The sequence below is a fragment of the Lissotriton vulgaris genome, chromosome 2_1 (assembly GCF_964263255.1).
Source record: "Lissotriton vulgaris chromosome 2_1, aLisVul1.2, whole genome shotgun sequence".
In the NCBI taxonomy this organism is placed as follows: Eukaryota; Metazoa; Chordata; class Amphibia; order Caudata; family Salamandridae; genus Lissotriton; species Lissotriton vulgaris.
The window spans coordinates 949,658,731-949,675,225 of record NC_141687.1 but is presented as its reverse complement, the minus strand read 5'-3'; the positions used below and the strand labels follow the sequence as shown (position 1 = coordinate 949,675,225).

The window sequence follows — 16,495 nt, the reverse complement described above, 5'->3', positions numbered from 1 at the left end:
GCGTGCCAAAGTCAGACCTGACTCCTTCTCAGAGACCTACTTTCATTTGAGTCATCCTGGATACCGTGAAGTTTTTCGCCTTCACTCCACCACAATGAGCCCCGGACGTGTGGGCTATTATCACAATATTTCAGCCTCGGTTCTGGGTTTGGTAAGACTGGCTCTGAGTTCTAGCCCTCTTGGTATCCTGCATCCTGCAATCTGCATTCTGCTCATTGACTGTGCCAGGTGGCATATGAACGCTCTGCAGTGGAACCTGTGCCTCAGTGGGCCCAGCACCAGAGGAATCTATTGGATTCAATCCAAGTTTTGGGGGACACTAAAAGACCTGATGTGGTGGCTCAGCTACAATCGGACAAACAGCAGACCCCTCTTCTTGCCCAACCCAGAGATGATGATGATGATGATAGATGTCGCTGTTGGGATGGGGTGTTCATCTGGGAGAGGTGAGGTCCGCCTCCACATCAACCTGTTGAAGTCGCTGGCCAGTCACCTGGTGCTGAAGGCCTTCTTACAGTCCATCAATGGGAGGCTGGTTCAGGTGCTTATGGACTACACCCACCACCATGTGGTACTGCATCAAGCACAGCGGGGTGCAGTGGAGAAGTGTGGCTCACTGGTTAGAGCAGGCAGACCCTGAAGCAGAGGTCAGACCCGGGACCAGGGTTCAATTCCCGAGGCGGCAGGGTCTTGAGCTCAAATGTCCATGGACTCGATAATTCTCGCTTCGGTGCCTGACCTAATCATGGGTTCACACTCTGCAACTCTGGGCATTAAGCTTACTTAATCTCCATAATGGCCCCCACGCGGCGGGATGCCTGGCTTTCACCTTGGGGATGCCCTGTAGGGGCTATCTCACAGGGAAAAGCCAGGACGGGTTCCCAAGGCAAGCACGGAGAGACCCCTTCGGGGGTCGACTCTGGCGCTATATAAGAATATAATAATAATAATAATAAGTCCTTGGTCATTTGTCACAAGGCACTTCGTCTCTGGAGCTGTCTGGAGTGCTTGGCCATTATTCTGGTTGTGAATAATCACCTTCTGGGTTCTATGAACGCCAGGCTGGCAAGCTAACCTTACGGTTCTTGACAGATTATAAATGGCGGTTGCGCCAGAGGTGGCACAGGGTGTCTTGCAGCAATTCAGAACCCTGTCTAGATTTTTTCCCCACCTCTGAGAATGGGCAATGTAAACACATTTCTGTGATTATCGGTTTGTCGCTGGACTCTGAAAATTGTTTAATTTCCTCAGGGAGATTTGTTTCTCTGGACTCATGATTGTCTTTCCTTATTTCTCCAGTTCTCATCACCTGTATTAGTTTGGTGTCAAAATAAACTCTTTGTGCCAGATTCCAGTGGGCATTCTTCTATTTTCATATAAAGAGCAGACAACCGTACATAATACAGTGATTGCTGCCTATTCAACATTGAACCAAACATGACAATGGTTTTATCAGTGGACCGGGTGAGGCCTAAGTACATTCAACCATTCTAAACATTGAGACCAAAACTGAGTTGTTTTCTTATTTGTGCATGCTAGATCGTTGTAACAGAATGTGTTTACTTCTTCTATCCAATAATGTGTTTCGGGTTCCGGCTGCTTTTTACAAATCAGTAATCTGGCGATCAGTAACAAGGAAAAAATGATGTTGCTCTCTTCTTGTCGTCTCCAGTAAAAGTTATTTAATTGTATCCCAAATCAAATAACAGTTGGGATTACCCAAAATCCATGACCTGTTAACTTTCGATATTACTTTACTTTTCCAGCCACTAGCTCCCCCTGTCCTCTCCGCTTCTGCTAGCTATAGCACTGGGACGCCTTGATGCTGGGGCAGCTATGCGCTTTATAAATCCGGTTAACATAACATAACCTCCTAGGAAGATTCTCTTTACCATCAGACAGGGTGAGTTCACTTTCACCTAACTCCAACTCGCTGTTAAGTGAATTCTAACCCTTAAGGGGTGTGTCTGCTATGGGCAAGCAAAAGGCCACTGATAATTTGACCGCGAAAAGAAACAAAAGTTCCAAGTTAACCCCCTCAGATCCAGTTGGGACAACTCATGGCAATACGGTGCTGGATGACATTGGCTCCCTGATTGAGGAGGTTAAATATTGGAGGGCGACAAAGGCAGAAGCCAAAACAAGGGGAAAACGGTGAGTAGGATTGCCCCCATTTGTGGTAATGAGCCAAGAAGCAAAACCTCCAGACCCAACTTGAAGGCAGTCAGGGATACCTCTTTGCGCTGTGTGAACAAGAAGGCTCATGTAAACAATTTTGAAAACTTCTGTGCTGACAGAACGTGCTTCCGCATATCCAGTACCTTTAGAGCCTGCAATATTATTTACCAACAGATACTCTGCCTTATCAGACCTCCCAACCAACTAGTGAACCGAGTGAGACTTTGGGTTGGCTTGCGAGTGAAGGCAAAACAATGGACCAATCTGTTGTTGACTCTGGGTAGGGGATAGCTGGCAATACTGGTAATGTTGATTCAGCCCATATCATGACTTTGGTTAAGAGTATCCAGAATGAGTTCTTCAGGTTGAGATTGAATGTAGCAGCATTGTCCAATGAAGCTGATAAATTAAAAGCTACTCGTAGCAACCTCTCTGCAAGATTTGAAAGGGATAATGCGTATTATAACTCTCCTAATACTGCGTATTCCCTTTTAGTAGATGACCAAAATAGGCAAAAAACTGCCAGGGACAAGTTAGCTAAGCATCTGCGATAAGTCTCTGACCTTCCTTCCTCCTGCTTTAAAACCCTAAGTGCACATTCCAATAACAACTAGGCTGCTAAGAGTTGATCCCACTAGGTTGGAGGCTTAGACAAATTAAGACAATGGGCACTCAGCAGGCCTGGAAAATCAAGTGAGGGATTGCCCTCAGGCTTCACAGGGAGGATTGTAAATGGAGAGTGGCCTAGTGATGAAGTGAGGAACACGGGTTGCATCTATTTGATAAATGTGCCCAAATCAACTGGTAGGGAAAGAGAGACACCGGTGCACTTAAAAATAAATGAACGCACTTGAGAGGATCGGTCTACACTTGCTACTCAATAATCCACTTTGACATCAGGCCAATTTATGACCCATTAGAGATTCATTGTGACTACATCGAACTGAAATTAAGACACACTTATCTGGTCAATTGCTTAGTGGGGCTTGGCTGGAAGAAAAACCCCTTCCCCCGCTGGTTCAAGGATCACATTTAAATATAATCCCCCATGCTTAAACGCTCATTCCCCAAAATCCCGACCTAAGCAACAGAGAGGAACTGGAAACCTCGATGGTCGATTGACATAGTACCAAGCCCTCTTCAGCTTTGGGATATTATTTAAAATGCAGCGAAGCTAAAAGATGTGAAAACATTTTGAGAGTTAGTTGCTAATGGGGGATAATGTAGGAAATATTTCATGAGTAACTAATTCAGCCTCAGGCTTTGTGGAAGCACTTCCCACACCATTATGACACGGCAGAGGAACACTAACTCGTGTGAGGTAAGGAGTTGTGTTTAAAAAACCGAACTGAATATAGGCCTTGAGGTGACCAGGGGTGCTATTATTTTGTATAAAGCCTCGGGAGGTTGCAGTCCCTGGGACTGCAGGGGGTCCTTACGCCCCCCCCCCTTATTATTTAAGTTTAAAATCCCGGGGAGGTGGTGGCCACCGCTGCTGTGTGGGGTCCTCGTGGCCCCCCTGCTTGCATTATGCATAAAACCCCGGGAAGGTGACAGTCCCCAGAGCTGCGGAGTAGTCCATACGGGCCTTCTCTGCACTAATTTAGCAAATAGCTCCAGGGAAATGGCAGACAACGGGGCTGCGGGGAAGGCATGTGGGCCCCCCTAAATCAGTTTACCTATGTTTGCCCCGGGGAAGTGGCTGTTCCCTGGCTTGGTTGCCGATCGGCACACAGACCTCAGATTTTACTGCAGGCCCCAGCTATCCGCCGCTGCGTGTCGGAAGAACCACTACACAGTGAATTTCGAGCACAGCATCACCGAAGTCTGTGACACACTGCTCCAACTCCGACTCAGCACCTGCTCCATAGCTGTGGAATCGACTTAGAGCCTGCATTGCTCCTGTCGAATCAACGCAGTACGTGTGGATTTTCGACACATTGTCCCTGGGCGCTGATTTATTCATCGACGTTGCATAGCAGTAAGGAACCGAGGCCGTATGTCTGGAGATCGACGCCTCACTTCCCCTTCCAGTAAGGAACCGGCACATCTCACCTGACAGTAAGGAACTGACACATCACCTCCCCTGCGTAGCAGTAAGGAACCAACACATCACCTCCCCTGGCATAAGGAGACGACTCATCACCTCCTCTGGGAGTAAGGAACCGACACATCACTTTGCTTTTCCTGCACCTCACCTCTCCTGCGCCTCACATCGTCTGAGTTTTAATGCATCCAACGTACTATGTGCTAAAAGAAACTATGGATTGAATGTATTTAACTTCTGAAAAGCGATATCTTTACCTGTGTATATTGGATGTTTGCGTTTTTTGGTCTTGTTTTATTCAGATGAATATTGGCTATTTTTCTAAACTGGTGTGGACTCATTTTGTAGTGTTTTCACTGTGTTACTGTGTGTATGAATGTACAACTGCTTTGCACATTAATTCTGAGATACGCCTGACTGCTCGTGCCAAGCTACCAAGGAGGTGACCAGGGGTTATCTTAACTGTGTGACTCCCTTACTCTGACTAGAGGTAGGGTCCCTGCTTGGACTGGATGCAAACCACTGCTAATGAGAGACCCCATTTATATCACTCTGCATCTGCTTTGCTACAATGAAGACCATGGCTGCTGTTCCAAGCACCTGGAAGCTATCCGGGTTAGTTTTGTAGCCTTTCCTAAACCACCCAAAATGTAATTAATGCAGTACACATCTGTGTACCCAAGAACCTGCTTCTCGCCTGTGCTCTGTTGCTCATTCCAGAGGATCTCCATACAAAGAAAACTGATGAATGTGTTGTTGTGATCATTATCGATGTATGAAATGAAGTTGCCCTAGCAGAATTCATCTTTTCTTATGTTGTTAAATATATCTCACAGAAGAGCTGAAGCCGACTGTGCAGCAACAAAAGTTGTATTTGCTACTTTTGGATGCACTTGTTACATTCATGATATGTTTACTCTGGTACATCATATGCCTACAATCAGTAGCTACTGTGTGTGTTTTCATTCTTCGGGAATATTTCTTGGTACAGTCAATCGTGTTGGTTTCCAGTTTTTTATGAACATGTTATTGCAGGGGGTTATCTTGGCAGAGTTCATTATAACAAGACTTTGCCGCCATTCTAGCCCTTGAACAGCAGTGGGATTATGAAAGTGATCTTGCATGCTCATCATTGGTAGCGGCAGAGCAGTCAGTATTTTGGGGTTGTCCATGTGGGGTTTCTGATTTACATGATATTCAGCAGCAGCTTCCAACCTCGTGCTCCTGCAAAACATGGCCGTTTATCTGCAGCTGAAGGGAAAGGGTGAAAAACAATCACTAATTGTTAAAAATAAATAGATAAATAAATTCAAGCTGGGATTTATTTAAGTTATTTTTAAATATTCTGACGAGGGGCTAAAAAGTATTGTCAATCAGTTTTATAGTATCTGGTCCCACTAATTGGGAGACCTTGTATATGTTCTACTGCGATAATGTATCTTGCGCAGCATATGATATTTTTTAAAATAAATATTTTCAGATTGTGCATAATTAATAAGTTCAATAATGTTGTTGGAACACTGATAACTGTACATGTAGACCTGCCTCGGTCCATCGTTTTTGTCGTTGCTTGGATTAGATACTGGATGACGTGGTTCATGATGTTTAATTATTAATGCTATTCTTGCTTTCATTGTCACTTCAGTGTCTGCCACAGCCTTCTACAAGGCCCAGCCAGTGATTGAGTTCATGTGTGAGGTACTGGATATCCGGAATATCGATGAACAACCGAAGCCGCTCACCGATTCCCAGAGGGTGCGCTTCACCAAAGAGATCAAAGGTGAATAGGGGACTGCTCTGTTCCAGAACTTCTTTCGTGCTGGATCTGAACTGGGGGTAGGGGGTGGATGCTAGGCAGTGTGTGTGTGTGGTGGGTACCATCCTTTACCTCATGTGATCTCACTCCTGTTAGACTAACAAGGTACTCCCTTTGAGATCCAAGGGTTGGTAGGCTGTGCTGCCAGGAAGCTGAGAAGGGGGTTGGAGCCCAGATACTGTAGGACCCAGTAATCACACACAGCTGTAATGTTTTAAAAGAAAAGGTCTTTTTTTACGCATGCAAAAGGTAGATGAGTTACAATGGCAGACAGCACAAGAAACTAGAGGGTTTTATCTTCTTCTGTGGTTGAACCTAAACTTGTTAATACTGTGTTTACAATCAGACACTTCACTCAAAATAAAATTGTGACTTAACAACAATCTTATACTTTGGGGAAAAGATTCCGATATTTCTATTGTGTTTGAAATACTCGGATTTCAGATTGTTTTAGTTTTATTTACAATCCCCTGTGAAGGCATCTATAAGGGCCAGACGTCATTTTACAATGTGTTAATTATATAATGATAATCTGCCCTTTGTCCTTGTTTCTCAAAGGCCTAGTGGAAGCTCAGAGATTAGGATAAGGCAGCTGGGAATATGTCAAACATTAGATCAGGCTTTAGCTGAGTACATCTGAAACTCCTACACCGGACATACAACACCTAGGTCGAGCTCCGGTTATTTGGATTCACACAATCGGACCTCAGCCTGAGAAAGTGTCATGTGTGGTACCCTCTTCAATACTAGGTGGGAATGTCCAGATATTGCTACATGTTGGTGCAAGCGGAATGTAGCTATCTGACGTAACACACATACAAATAGGTTGAGATGACAAAATTATGCTACTAGGAATTTGGGCAAAAAGTTGCCACAACGCATCAGAAACTGCTCTGTGACACAGAACTGCTAGCAGCCCGACAAGATATTGGCAAACTGTGCAGTGGTATGCCAACATCTATTTTTAAAAGATTTGTGTAGAAACATGGGTCAGTGCATAGCGACTGAGAGGCAAATGTACACAAGCAGGGGATTTCCAAGCAAATTGATGAAAATGCAGGGTAGATGATGTGATCTAAAGGATGTGGAACAAAAGTTGCTCACATAAAAGGATGCTAAGGGTGGAGAAATGAAGGAGAGAAAGTGAACACGATATTATGTCACTCGAATGGGTCAACCTCCTGACATTGTGATTACAGATATGTAATTCATGTTACTGCCAACTTTATAGTCGTGCAATGTGAACATGGACAACACTTTGTTATACTGTGCTTACCACAAAGTAAGATTTCAATAGGAAAGGCATTCTGTTAGTTGGGCTGAAAATACCCAAGGCTTTCAATACCCAAAGCTGTTTATTTTTTATTCTTTGAAAACATATATATATATTTTAAACAAGAAAATGTCAGACGTCAAAAATTACAAAAAATATAAACCCACCACCCAGAATTAACTACAGTCACCATGTACATGAAAAGTATGCTTTCTAATGTGCCAAAGAACTAGTCCAGGGTCAAATTTCAGTGCTCCACCTGGTTTCCAAAGTCATGAGAAGGACGAATGAAGATGAAAATGTAAAAGCATCCTGACCCTGTGCTCTGCATGTACCACGTTCTAGTGAAAGAGCGGTGGTGGCCCAGATTCATTGGTGGCAGAAGCAGCTACCAGACTTAGTCGCCCACTGAAGCCACAAGTTCCATGTAGGGACTGGGGAGCGCAGGCTAGAGTTCCTGTACAGTTGTGTCTTTAAATTGGCAGATGGGCCAAATTGTAGGGTTTAGTAAGGTGGATCGGATGTTTCAAGAATTAAGGTGCTCAGCCCCAGACACAAGATAAGATGGGGAAACCTTTGTTCCCCTTTCAGACCAGAAATGTGTGATGTGGGTTCCCTCAAAGCGATGTCGTTGTGAGTGCCAGGTCCGGAAGATGCCTGCTCACTACACTGAAGTAGTAAAATATATTCTGAAAACCTTCAGCCTTATTGTAGATGTTTTGAGGTTTTGAGAATCGGTGTGCTCCGCTGCATCAACACACACGGAAGAAAGGAGGAAAACATTGGCCTCTCTCTGGCGCTGACAGGGCTAGAGGGGGGCAAGGGGTGACGTCGCCTACCACTGGCTGGCTTTATTGTTCCTGATGTGCCCCCTGCATGGGAAGGAGACAGCCATACGTTTTTCATTAAATGCTTTGCAATGAATTGATTTAATGAAGTTCTCTTGATATCTGCAGCACTCCGTGTGGCCTCTTGCCAGGGAACGTGCTGACGCTTGTTTCTTTGAACAGATTTGGTCTCATTCGGGGGTGGGCGCCTGTTGAAAGCAGCTGAAAGCAGTGACTTGGTGCCCTTTGTTTCAGTGGACGCTAACCCGGCAGTGGCCATGCTGCTGCTGCCAGGAAGGGTTTGTGTACCGATGAAAGAATGACCGGAGGCAGGATTTCTTTAAATAAAGATGAGACTTTTATTAAAGTCTAGAATCCATAAATAACGGGCCCACAGCAGAGCAGGCTAGCGCAGTGAAAGAGAAGAGAAGAAAGAATCAGGAGAATTCCAGAATAGAAGGGATATATAGAATAGAATAGAAATAGAAGAAACACAAGAGCGAGAGAGAAAGAAGAGAGTATTACAGTTTGCCAGCCCCATCTCCCTTCCAGCCCTTGGTAGGAGCTTAGCTGTTACCGTGGCCATCAGAGTGAGGCTCCACACGGCTCTGTATTTGTGAAGGTGTCCGACCCACTCTCTGGGCTCCAGGCAGCATTTCTGAGTCCAAGCCGGGCCCACACTCTCAGTGCTCCTGCGTTTGTAACTTCACCCGAAATGGCAGTGGGTGCAGCCCAGCTGACAAGAGAGGCGTATGGTACGGAGACGTAGTACAGCTCTCGCCAGCCCCTCCAGCCGCTATCTACTCATGGAAGAAGAGGTAGACTAAAAGTAATCGATATACGTGCTTGAGCCACAGCTAAGGGTGCTTGCAGCTGGGCATTGGAGGAAAAAAGGCTTTGGCAGTCTGGTGATTCGTGGCATAATGATGACCAGATTCTGTTTTGTAGGCATCGACTATGAGCATGTGCGCTGCACAGGAGGTGTTAGTGCAAGGAGGTGTTAGTGCAGAAAACATGGAACTACAATTTGTTGATTGAAGAATACACATCTGTTTCAAAGCTTGAGCCGTATGGTTGCAATTTTCACTAGAAGTTGCCATTTACATCCTGCATTACTTTACAACTTGGAGTCCATGTGGTTTCTTGCCTTGTGTGGTCAGGACCCTCAACCAGTCCTACCTTTTTAGACAACAGCGCTCCGCATCATGAGATTTTGTGCTTCCAGTTTATGGTACGGTTAGATTAGAATGCAAGACTGGCTGAAGATGCCACTTTGGCATACAGATTGCTGATTCTACAGTCCTGGAACCTTCACACGTCACCACACACCTGCAACCTGCAGGCTGGACATTCACCATCCCGGAATGCAAATGGAACTGCAGGGTTGGGATTAGAAAATGCCAAAGCCGATCCTCCTTAGCTCCAGGAAATGTCAATGGAGGGTAGGAGGCCACCGATGGTAATGCACCCCAGCCTTGATTCAAAGGCCCAGGCAGGACTCACTGCTCCTGTCCAGTTCTGGAACTTCTAGTATTGTTTATCCAATTGCAAAGTCAGCACTGCAAGTCTCAGAATGGAAATACAAATCCTGGACTGGAGCACCTAGTGACAATGGACCTGGGAAACTTGGCAGCTATGCTGATCTTTGACTGTATTTGTGGCACGCCTTCCTGGAATACATACTTCAGAGACATTGTTACCTTCCAGTTCTTTTTTGCACACAATTCACAATATGAGTATGTTTTACACTAACATACTGTGTGTTTTTAACAACTTTATTCATAGCAAATTAATAAAGGCACAGAAGTTCAGTTTTACAAGTGCTCACGTAACTATGCAACCATGGTCCTTTACTTAAGTGGTCAGTTCGTATCAACATGACCTTTGAACTCTTAGAAATACACAGCATTTGCAATAGTAAGTGCGTCCATACCTACCTACGTATTGTATGTTAAATTCAAATGCCTATGTGCAATGGGATTGTTACATGCTGCCAATTGTGTTAAACATGAAATTGCGCCGAATTTCTAATGCCATGTTATTGCTCTTCACTGGCTACATATGCTGTCATTGAACTCTCTTTTAAAAACGTCACATTGGGGTTGATGCAAAAGTTCTAATTTCTTTGAAACTTAAGGAAATTGCTCAAACTGTTTCTTACTTTTTAAATGTGTTTAAGCTATGTAAATTCGCAATAGCAAGGAAACATTTATTTTGTTCCTTTCTTAACACACACAAACGCATGCACGCTATGACCAGACTGATCCGCTGTGCGTTTTACAGGCAAACACTTTTAGTGGCCACTGCACTCCTGCAACAAACTTTCATAATAAATACTGGACCCAAAAGATTCCGGCATCATTTAGCAGGGGCCTTGAGCAAACCCTTTCTGTACATTAAATTGGTTTCTGCTCTACAGCAGTACTACTCAGCGGCTGGTACTGAGGTGTGAGTGCACTGGATTTCAATTTATGGAACAATGTGGGAGGTGCTACTTTCTGCTGCCCGCCCTTGCTTCGTTATTGATAATTTTGGGGGAGCGACATTAAGTTCACAACAGGTCTTGGAATCAACGGACTTCTGCATCTCCAAATACTTAAAGGCTCCAGTCACACATTTGAGGTTTCTGATGGCTTGAGTTACAGGAGTAGGGGAACCTGGCAGCGGGACCATGAAGATTTGTCCCAGTTGACTCGTAAACCTGCGTCATCCCCATGCATGGTAAGCATTTGATCGATCTAGGAATCGATGCCTCAGGTCGCTGTATGAATAGCAGTACAGCATCGGCTTAGTGAGATGCTTTCCTCCATTCCCTCTGTCCATCACAGTGCCCAATATTATGTGTCCCGCCTCACCCATTCTGCCTGCGGTTTATCAACCAGAGCAAACAGGGCAAACCCTGTCTGGCGTCCCTTCTTAAAGATAATTTCTGGGACAGGGCACTTATTCACTCCCCTGCCCACAGGGCGCTGCAGAGCAATGTGACACATCTCCGAAAGCAGGGGCCAAAATTCATGCAAACTGATCAAAGGCTTTATCAGTATCGCGTTGAGCTATGTACGTAGGTTCGGAACCTCCTGCACTCATGCTAACACATTGTGCAACATTCTGATACTTTACCTAGCCCCCCTAGCTGCCATAAAGCCATTCTGGTCTCTGGATATCAAGGAGTATATCACTTTTGCTTGCCAGGCGGCCATCGCCTTTGCCGGGTACTTGTTCTGCATAATAATCAAAGAAATTGGCCTGAAGTGTGCGCACTCACCGGTGGCTTGTTGGGTTTGGGAAGGACCACCACAGTGGCTCCCCTAAAGTGTGTGGAGAATGATTCTATACGAAGGGTCTCCCAAAACATGTTGAGCATCAGTGGAACCATGGCCCTGGGGAATTTCTTAAAGAACTCAGCAGGGTATGCGTTGGGACCCAGAACTTTCCCTGTTGGCATAAATTGCGGGGCTAGCTGTAGCTCCTCCTCCTCAATCGGGAGGTCAAGGTCCATCCACTCACCAGCAGTGAGCCTGGAAGTCCTGAGGTCCTGCACAACTGGGCAGTGAATCTCCAATGGGTGGGTTGTGCACACTCTGTACAGTGCCTCATAGTAGTCTGCAAAGACGTTCATGATACCCTGAACCTCGTGGACCGGGAAACAACATTTACAACGCAGTCATTACATCACACTACATTTACAACGCAGTCATTACATCGCAACATCCTTTACAACGCATGTTACTACAACGCATGACACTACAACGCATGTCACTACAACACAGGCATTACATCGCATGTCATTACAACGTATACCATTACAACGCATAGTACCCCTACACTATCCAACACTTACCCTACTGTTGCACCCCCGGAGTTCGAATAGTAATTTTTAATCCCCTACACTATCCAACACGTACCATAAATGCAATGTAAATGTATGCGTTGTAAAGGTATAATGCGATGTAATAGAATGCGTTGTACGTGTAGTTTTAAAAAACATCCATGTAATGGCATGCAATGTAAATGTATACGTTGTAAAGGATGTTGCGATGTGAAAACTGTGTTGTAAAGGCATGTGTTGTAAATGTATGCGTTGTAACGTCATACATTCTCGTGGACCATATTCCCCTTAACGTCCCTGATCATCGGCACCAATCTTACCCCAGCTTCACGGCTTGCTAACCAATATATAAGCTTGCCGGGTTTGTCACCGAATTTAAAGATACAGTGTTGTGTTGCAGATAGTGCAGCTTTCACACCATCAAGCAATCGTTTGTTCAAAGCTTGCCTAAATAAGAAAAGTGCTCATGCTGAGGAGAACTCCATTTAAGGAGGATGTAACAGATTTTACACCAGAACAGCCAGTAGACACCTCTCCGAGTGGGACAGGTAAAACCTATATGCTGCACTATAACCTCAAGCGCTTTGGCCTAGTTTAAAGGGGGCTACAGTGACTGCTGACTGGGTGGGGGTACACCTTGTCCAAAAAGGCATAGTCCTCTCCCCTTGGCCATCACAAAGGACATTAAGCACCTCCAGTTTTATTTCTGCCATGTGTCTGGTAAAATAGCACAGATTTTGTTATAAATGATTCTGCCGTTAAACACCTTAGAGCTAAATATGTGCCCCAGAGACTCTAGATATACTAGCTGCGTCTTGGAAGGGAAAGGAAGCAGGTTTGGAAGGCGATACAGGATACAGGCGAGAAAGGTTCGAAAAGTTTGACTCCTCCTTTCTGCAGTATCCTACTGTGACTAAGACATTTCGAGCACACACAGGTGCAGCAGCATTGCACTCCCTGCTGTCTTGGCATGCAGGCGCCAGTGGCTGCGCCCCGGAGCACTCTAACCCTGCTGCTGTTGGCTGGTGGCTCGCAAGGTGGCCATTTATTAAAATAAGGTTTCTTCCAGGGAAGCAGTAGAGTAGTTAACCTTATCTTCATTGAAGATATCCAAGCACAAGTGTGCAGCACCAACTGTACAGCAGGGAAGACAGACCTGAAATGCAAGGTCTGGCAAGAGACAGACATCACCACATTCTTATGACATGGCTAAATTCTAGATTGAAATGGCAACCCTTAACACTCTAGATTGACATGGCAACCCTTAACATTGCTCAAGATTACAACACCATTCATCTTTATTTGTCCCCTAGCTCCAGCCTGGGGCTGGAGACCCTTTGCTAACCTTTACCGCCATGTTAGTCATGATGCTAGCATTTATCCCAAGCCACCATACTCATGCAGATTATCAGATCGGAGTATTTATTCAGCGTCCACAAGGGCACATAAAGACTCTCCCTCCTTTTGCCTTTCTAGGTCTAAAAGTGGAGGTAACGCACTGCGGACAGATGAAGAGGAAATACAGGGTCTGTAACGTCACTCGACGGCCCGCCAGCCATCAGACGTAAGACAATGGCTTATAGGTGGAGGGGGGAAGGGGGGTATGTACAAAGTGCATGAATGGTACAAAGCAAAGCATTACCTACAGATCATTTGTTTGATGTGTGTTGTGAGTCCCCAGATCACTGTTCTGTTTTGTGTCTCATAAGTTTGATTTCTTTTCGAAAATGAGTGAAATGTATCTTTTTCTGGTGCCTGGTCATGTAATGGTTTTGTCCTCTATTAGTATTGTTTGATACTATCGATACATGTTTTTCATAGCATGCAAATAGACACAGATATTTTGTAAACATGATATTTGATTACGTTTGCAGACTTGATGTGCTTCAGTGTTGTGCATCATGTTCCTTGCCTTAATAGATTCACAAGTTTTGTCTACTTTGTCTCCTATCAAGAAGTTGGATTTAGAATAGTCCTTGAAAAAATGGGAGAGTTGAAGGACGTTAGTGGTTTTCAACAAAGACATTGGCCACAATCCAACCTGATGTAGCTGAGAAGGGGCCATTTTGTAGTAATGGCACTCTATCCCTGTTAGCACCGCAGCACATCTTTAAATAGGCGTGCCAGGCAAAAACAGGGACAGTGCACTTTATGACTCATAATGTTCTGCCCCTAGGAGAGCCACACATCGTGCTGCATTGGGGCTGTACTGTGGTAAATGTGAACTGCTCTGGTCTCTGATGTGACACATCGTTAAGAAGGTGTACCTAGTGCAGTTTGGGACAGTGCGCCCTACTGCCAACAATGTGCAGCCCGCCGGGCCCATAATAAAATAAGGTGCACTGTCCCTATTTGCTCTGTGACACAGATTTAACTTGATGCGCCGGCGCAGGCAGGGGTAGAATACCCTGTAGCACATAATGTGCTGCCACCAAGTTCACAAATTAACCTGTGGTTCCATGGGGGCACCACATTAGTGAAAGGCAGACCAACCTTTTGAAGCAGTGGCCCTGTCTATGAGGCAGCAATGTGGCCTGCACCTTGAAGAAAGACCATGATCCCCTTGCAGGTGGGAGCGGTGAGTAGCTGCACCTACTGGCAGGAGAATGTCTGGGGAACTTCCACTTGCCCTGAAGTAGCCGCTGCATCTATCACTGTGCAGATGGCACCTGCCTTCATTTCAAAGGAGGGAACAGAGACTCCCCTGCTGGCGACTGCAGGGAGTGACTACACCTGCCTGCAGGGAGTGACTACACCTTGTGGCACTCAGACAGTGCTCTTCCTGATGGCCTCTTTGCCTCTGTGCCCGCATACATAATCTGGCAGAGGCAAAGTGTTTCCTCATTTGCATGGTGCCTTGCCACCCTTCTAATGATTAAACGTTTTTAAGACAGCGCCAGCGCAGTGTGTGTGCCGGCAGTGTCCGTCTTACTGAAGAGGCTGCAGAAGCTTTTGCAGCCCTTTCTGTAATACAACAGTGCCCAGGAGCGCAGAAAACAGGCATACACACCCATTGCCGCCTCAGAAAGGAAAAGCCTTCCCAATTAACCTGCCTCCATAGCTGTATATAGCGCCAGCAGAACAAATGCTCTTTATGTTTCCCCTTTGCCTGCCTCCCCACCACTATACTGCCTATTTTCGTAAATGATTGTAGGCCACTGTCAATTTAAAAACCTTTCCCTAGCTGAACACAACTCTGCAATTTTAAGTAAAACGAGAAATCTTTTCACTGATGCAAAAGGAATGCATTTGTTGAAATATATCCCAATAGATAGCTTAGTGAACTAAAATAAAATACATTCATTAAAATCCAAATGCATGATTTGCCACTCAGTCAAGTCATGTACGTTACTTCCTTGTTTTTAATGTAACTCTGTAAGAAGTAAACATGTGGTGATGAAATGTTTATTATCAATCTGTTAGTGTTTTAATGCTGACTTAAAGCAATATTTTGGATTGATAGGTTTAGATGTTGATATTTGCATGAGTCTTTGTGAGCCAATGATCAACCCTATGTGCTTTACGTATGGTGCCTCCTGAAGAAGGAAGTGCTTGGCTAATGAATCATTTTGCAATAGAGTGTATTTAAGTAACTTGCCGTCCCATGATAGCTCACTGTCTTTAGTTGGTGTCACATATCTGTGGGTTTTTGTTACAGGTTCCCGCTGCAACTGGAAAGTGGTCAAACTGTGGAATGTACAGTTGCCCAGTACTTCAAACAAAAGTACAACCTGCAGCTTAAGTACCCCCACCTGCCATGCCTTCAGGTGGGCCAAGAGCAGAAGCACACCTACCTGCCTCTTGAGGTGAGATGGGGGCACATCGGGACTTCTTTGTGGGGGTGGGCATCCGATGGTGTAGCACATCTGCCGACCATGAACTGGTTGCATTCCTTAGAGAACTTATTCTTCCCTGTTGCAAAAGGCTGCCCACCTGTCAAAGCCTTTAGGCTGCTGCGGCTTGGCTGGTCAGACACTGTAGGATGTGCACGAGTTTGTTAACATCAATATTCAGAAAATGGACAGTCAAGGGCATCAGAAACCAAATCATGTGTTTGATCAAAACCATGCCCCACTTCGTTTCAAAATCAGGGTCAGACAACCCTGGACTGTTTTTGTGCAATAAACGTTAGCTTTCAATGTATTTGACTTTTCATCCATTTCTTTTGAATGTTATCATTCTTTCAAACTGGTAATCTTTCGCAGTAGAGCTCTTTTTGAAAGATTCCACTTCCTTCCCCCAAAATTAAAAGTGGTAGTTTTGAGATATGAATTTGGCTGCAAACAATGATGGCTGGAAATATATGAATCGGTCTTAACCTTTGATAATTACACTTGAAATTATTCCATAATGTTTAGCAGATCAGGATTAACTAAATGCAACTTGTTTTTGCCCTGCTCTAAAATCAGCAGCCTACCAATAACTTTTAAATTACGTCTGTGTTAACCAAAACATCTTATCTGAACAGAAATGCAAACCACTGCTGATACTTTCTTCCTTCTCAGCTCCACCTCCACATGTCACA

General features: G+C 44.9%; 1 protein-coding gene across 2 annotated transcripts in view; it reads left to right on the top strand.

Moving 5' to 3' along the window:
* The window catches only part of LOC147731457 (protein argonaute-1), a 418,093-nt gene that overhangs the window by 283,494 nt on the left and 118,104 nt on the right, over positions 1 to 16,495 (top strand). For both annotated transcript variants that reach the window (XM_086956498.1, XM_086956499.1), the window contains exons 6-8: positions 5,871 to 6,005; positions 13,447 to 13,534; positions 15,629 to 15,776. In XM_086956498.1, coding sequence (XP_086812624.1) covers positions 5,871 to 6,005; positions 13,447 to 13,534; positions 15,629 to 15,776 — 371 coding nt within the window. The remainder of the gene's footprint in view (positions 1 to 5,870; positions 6,006 to 13,446; positions 13,535 to 15,628; positions 15,777 to 16,495) is intronic.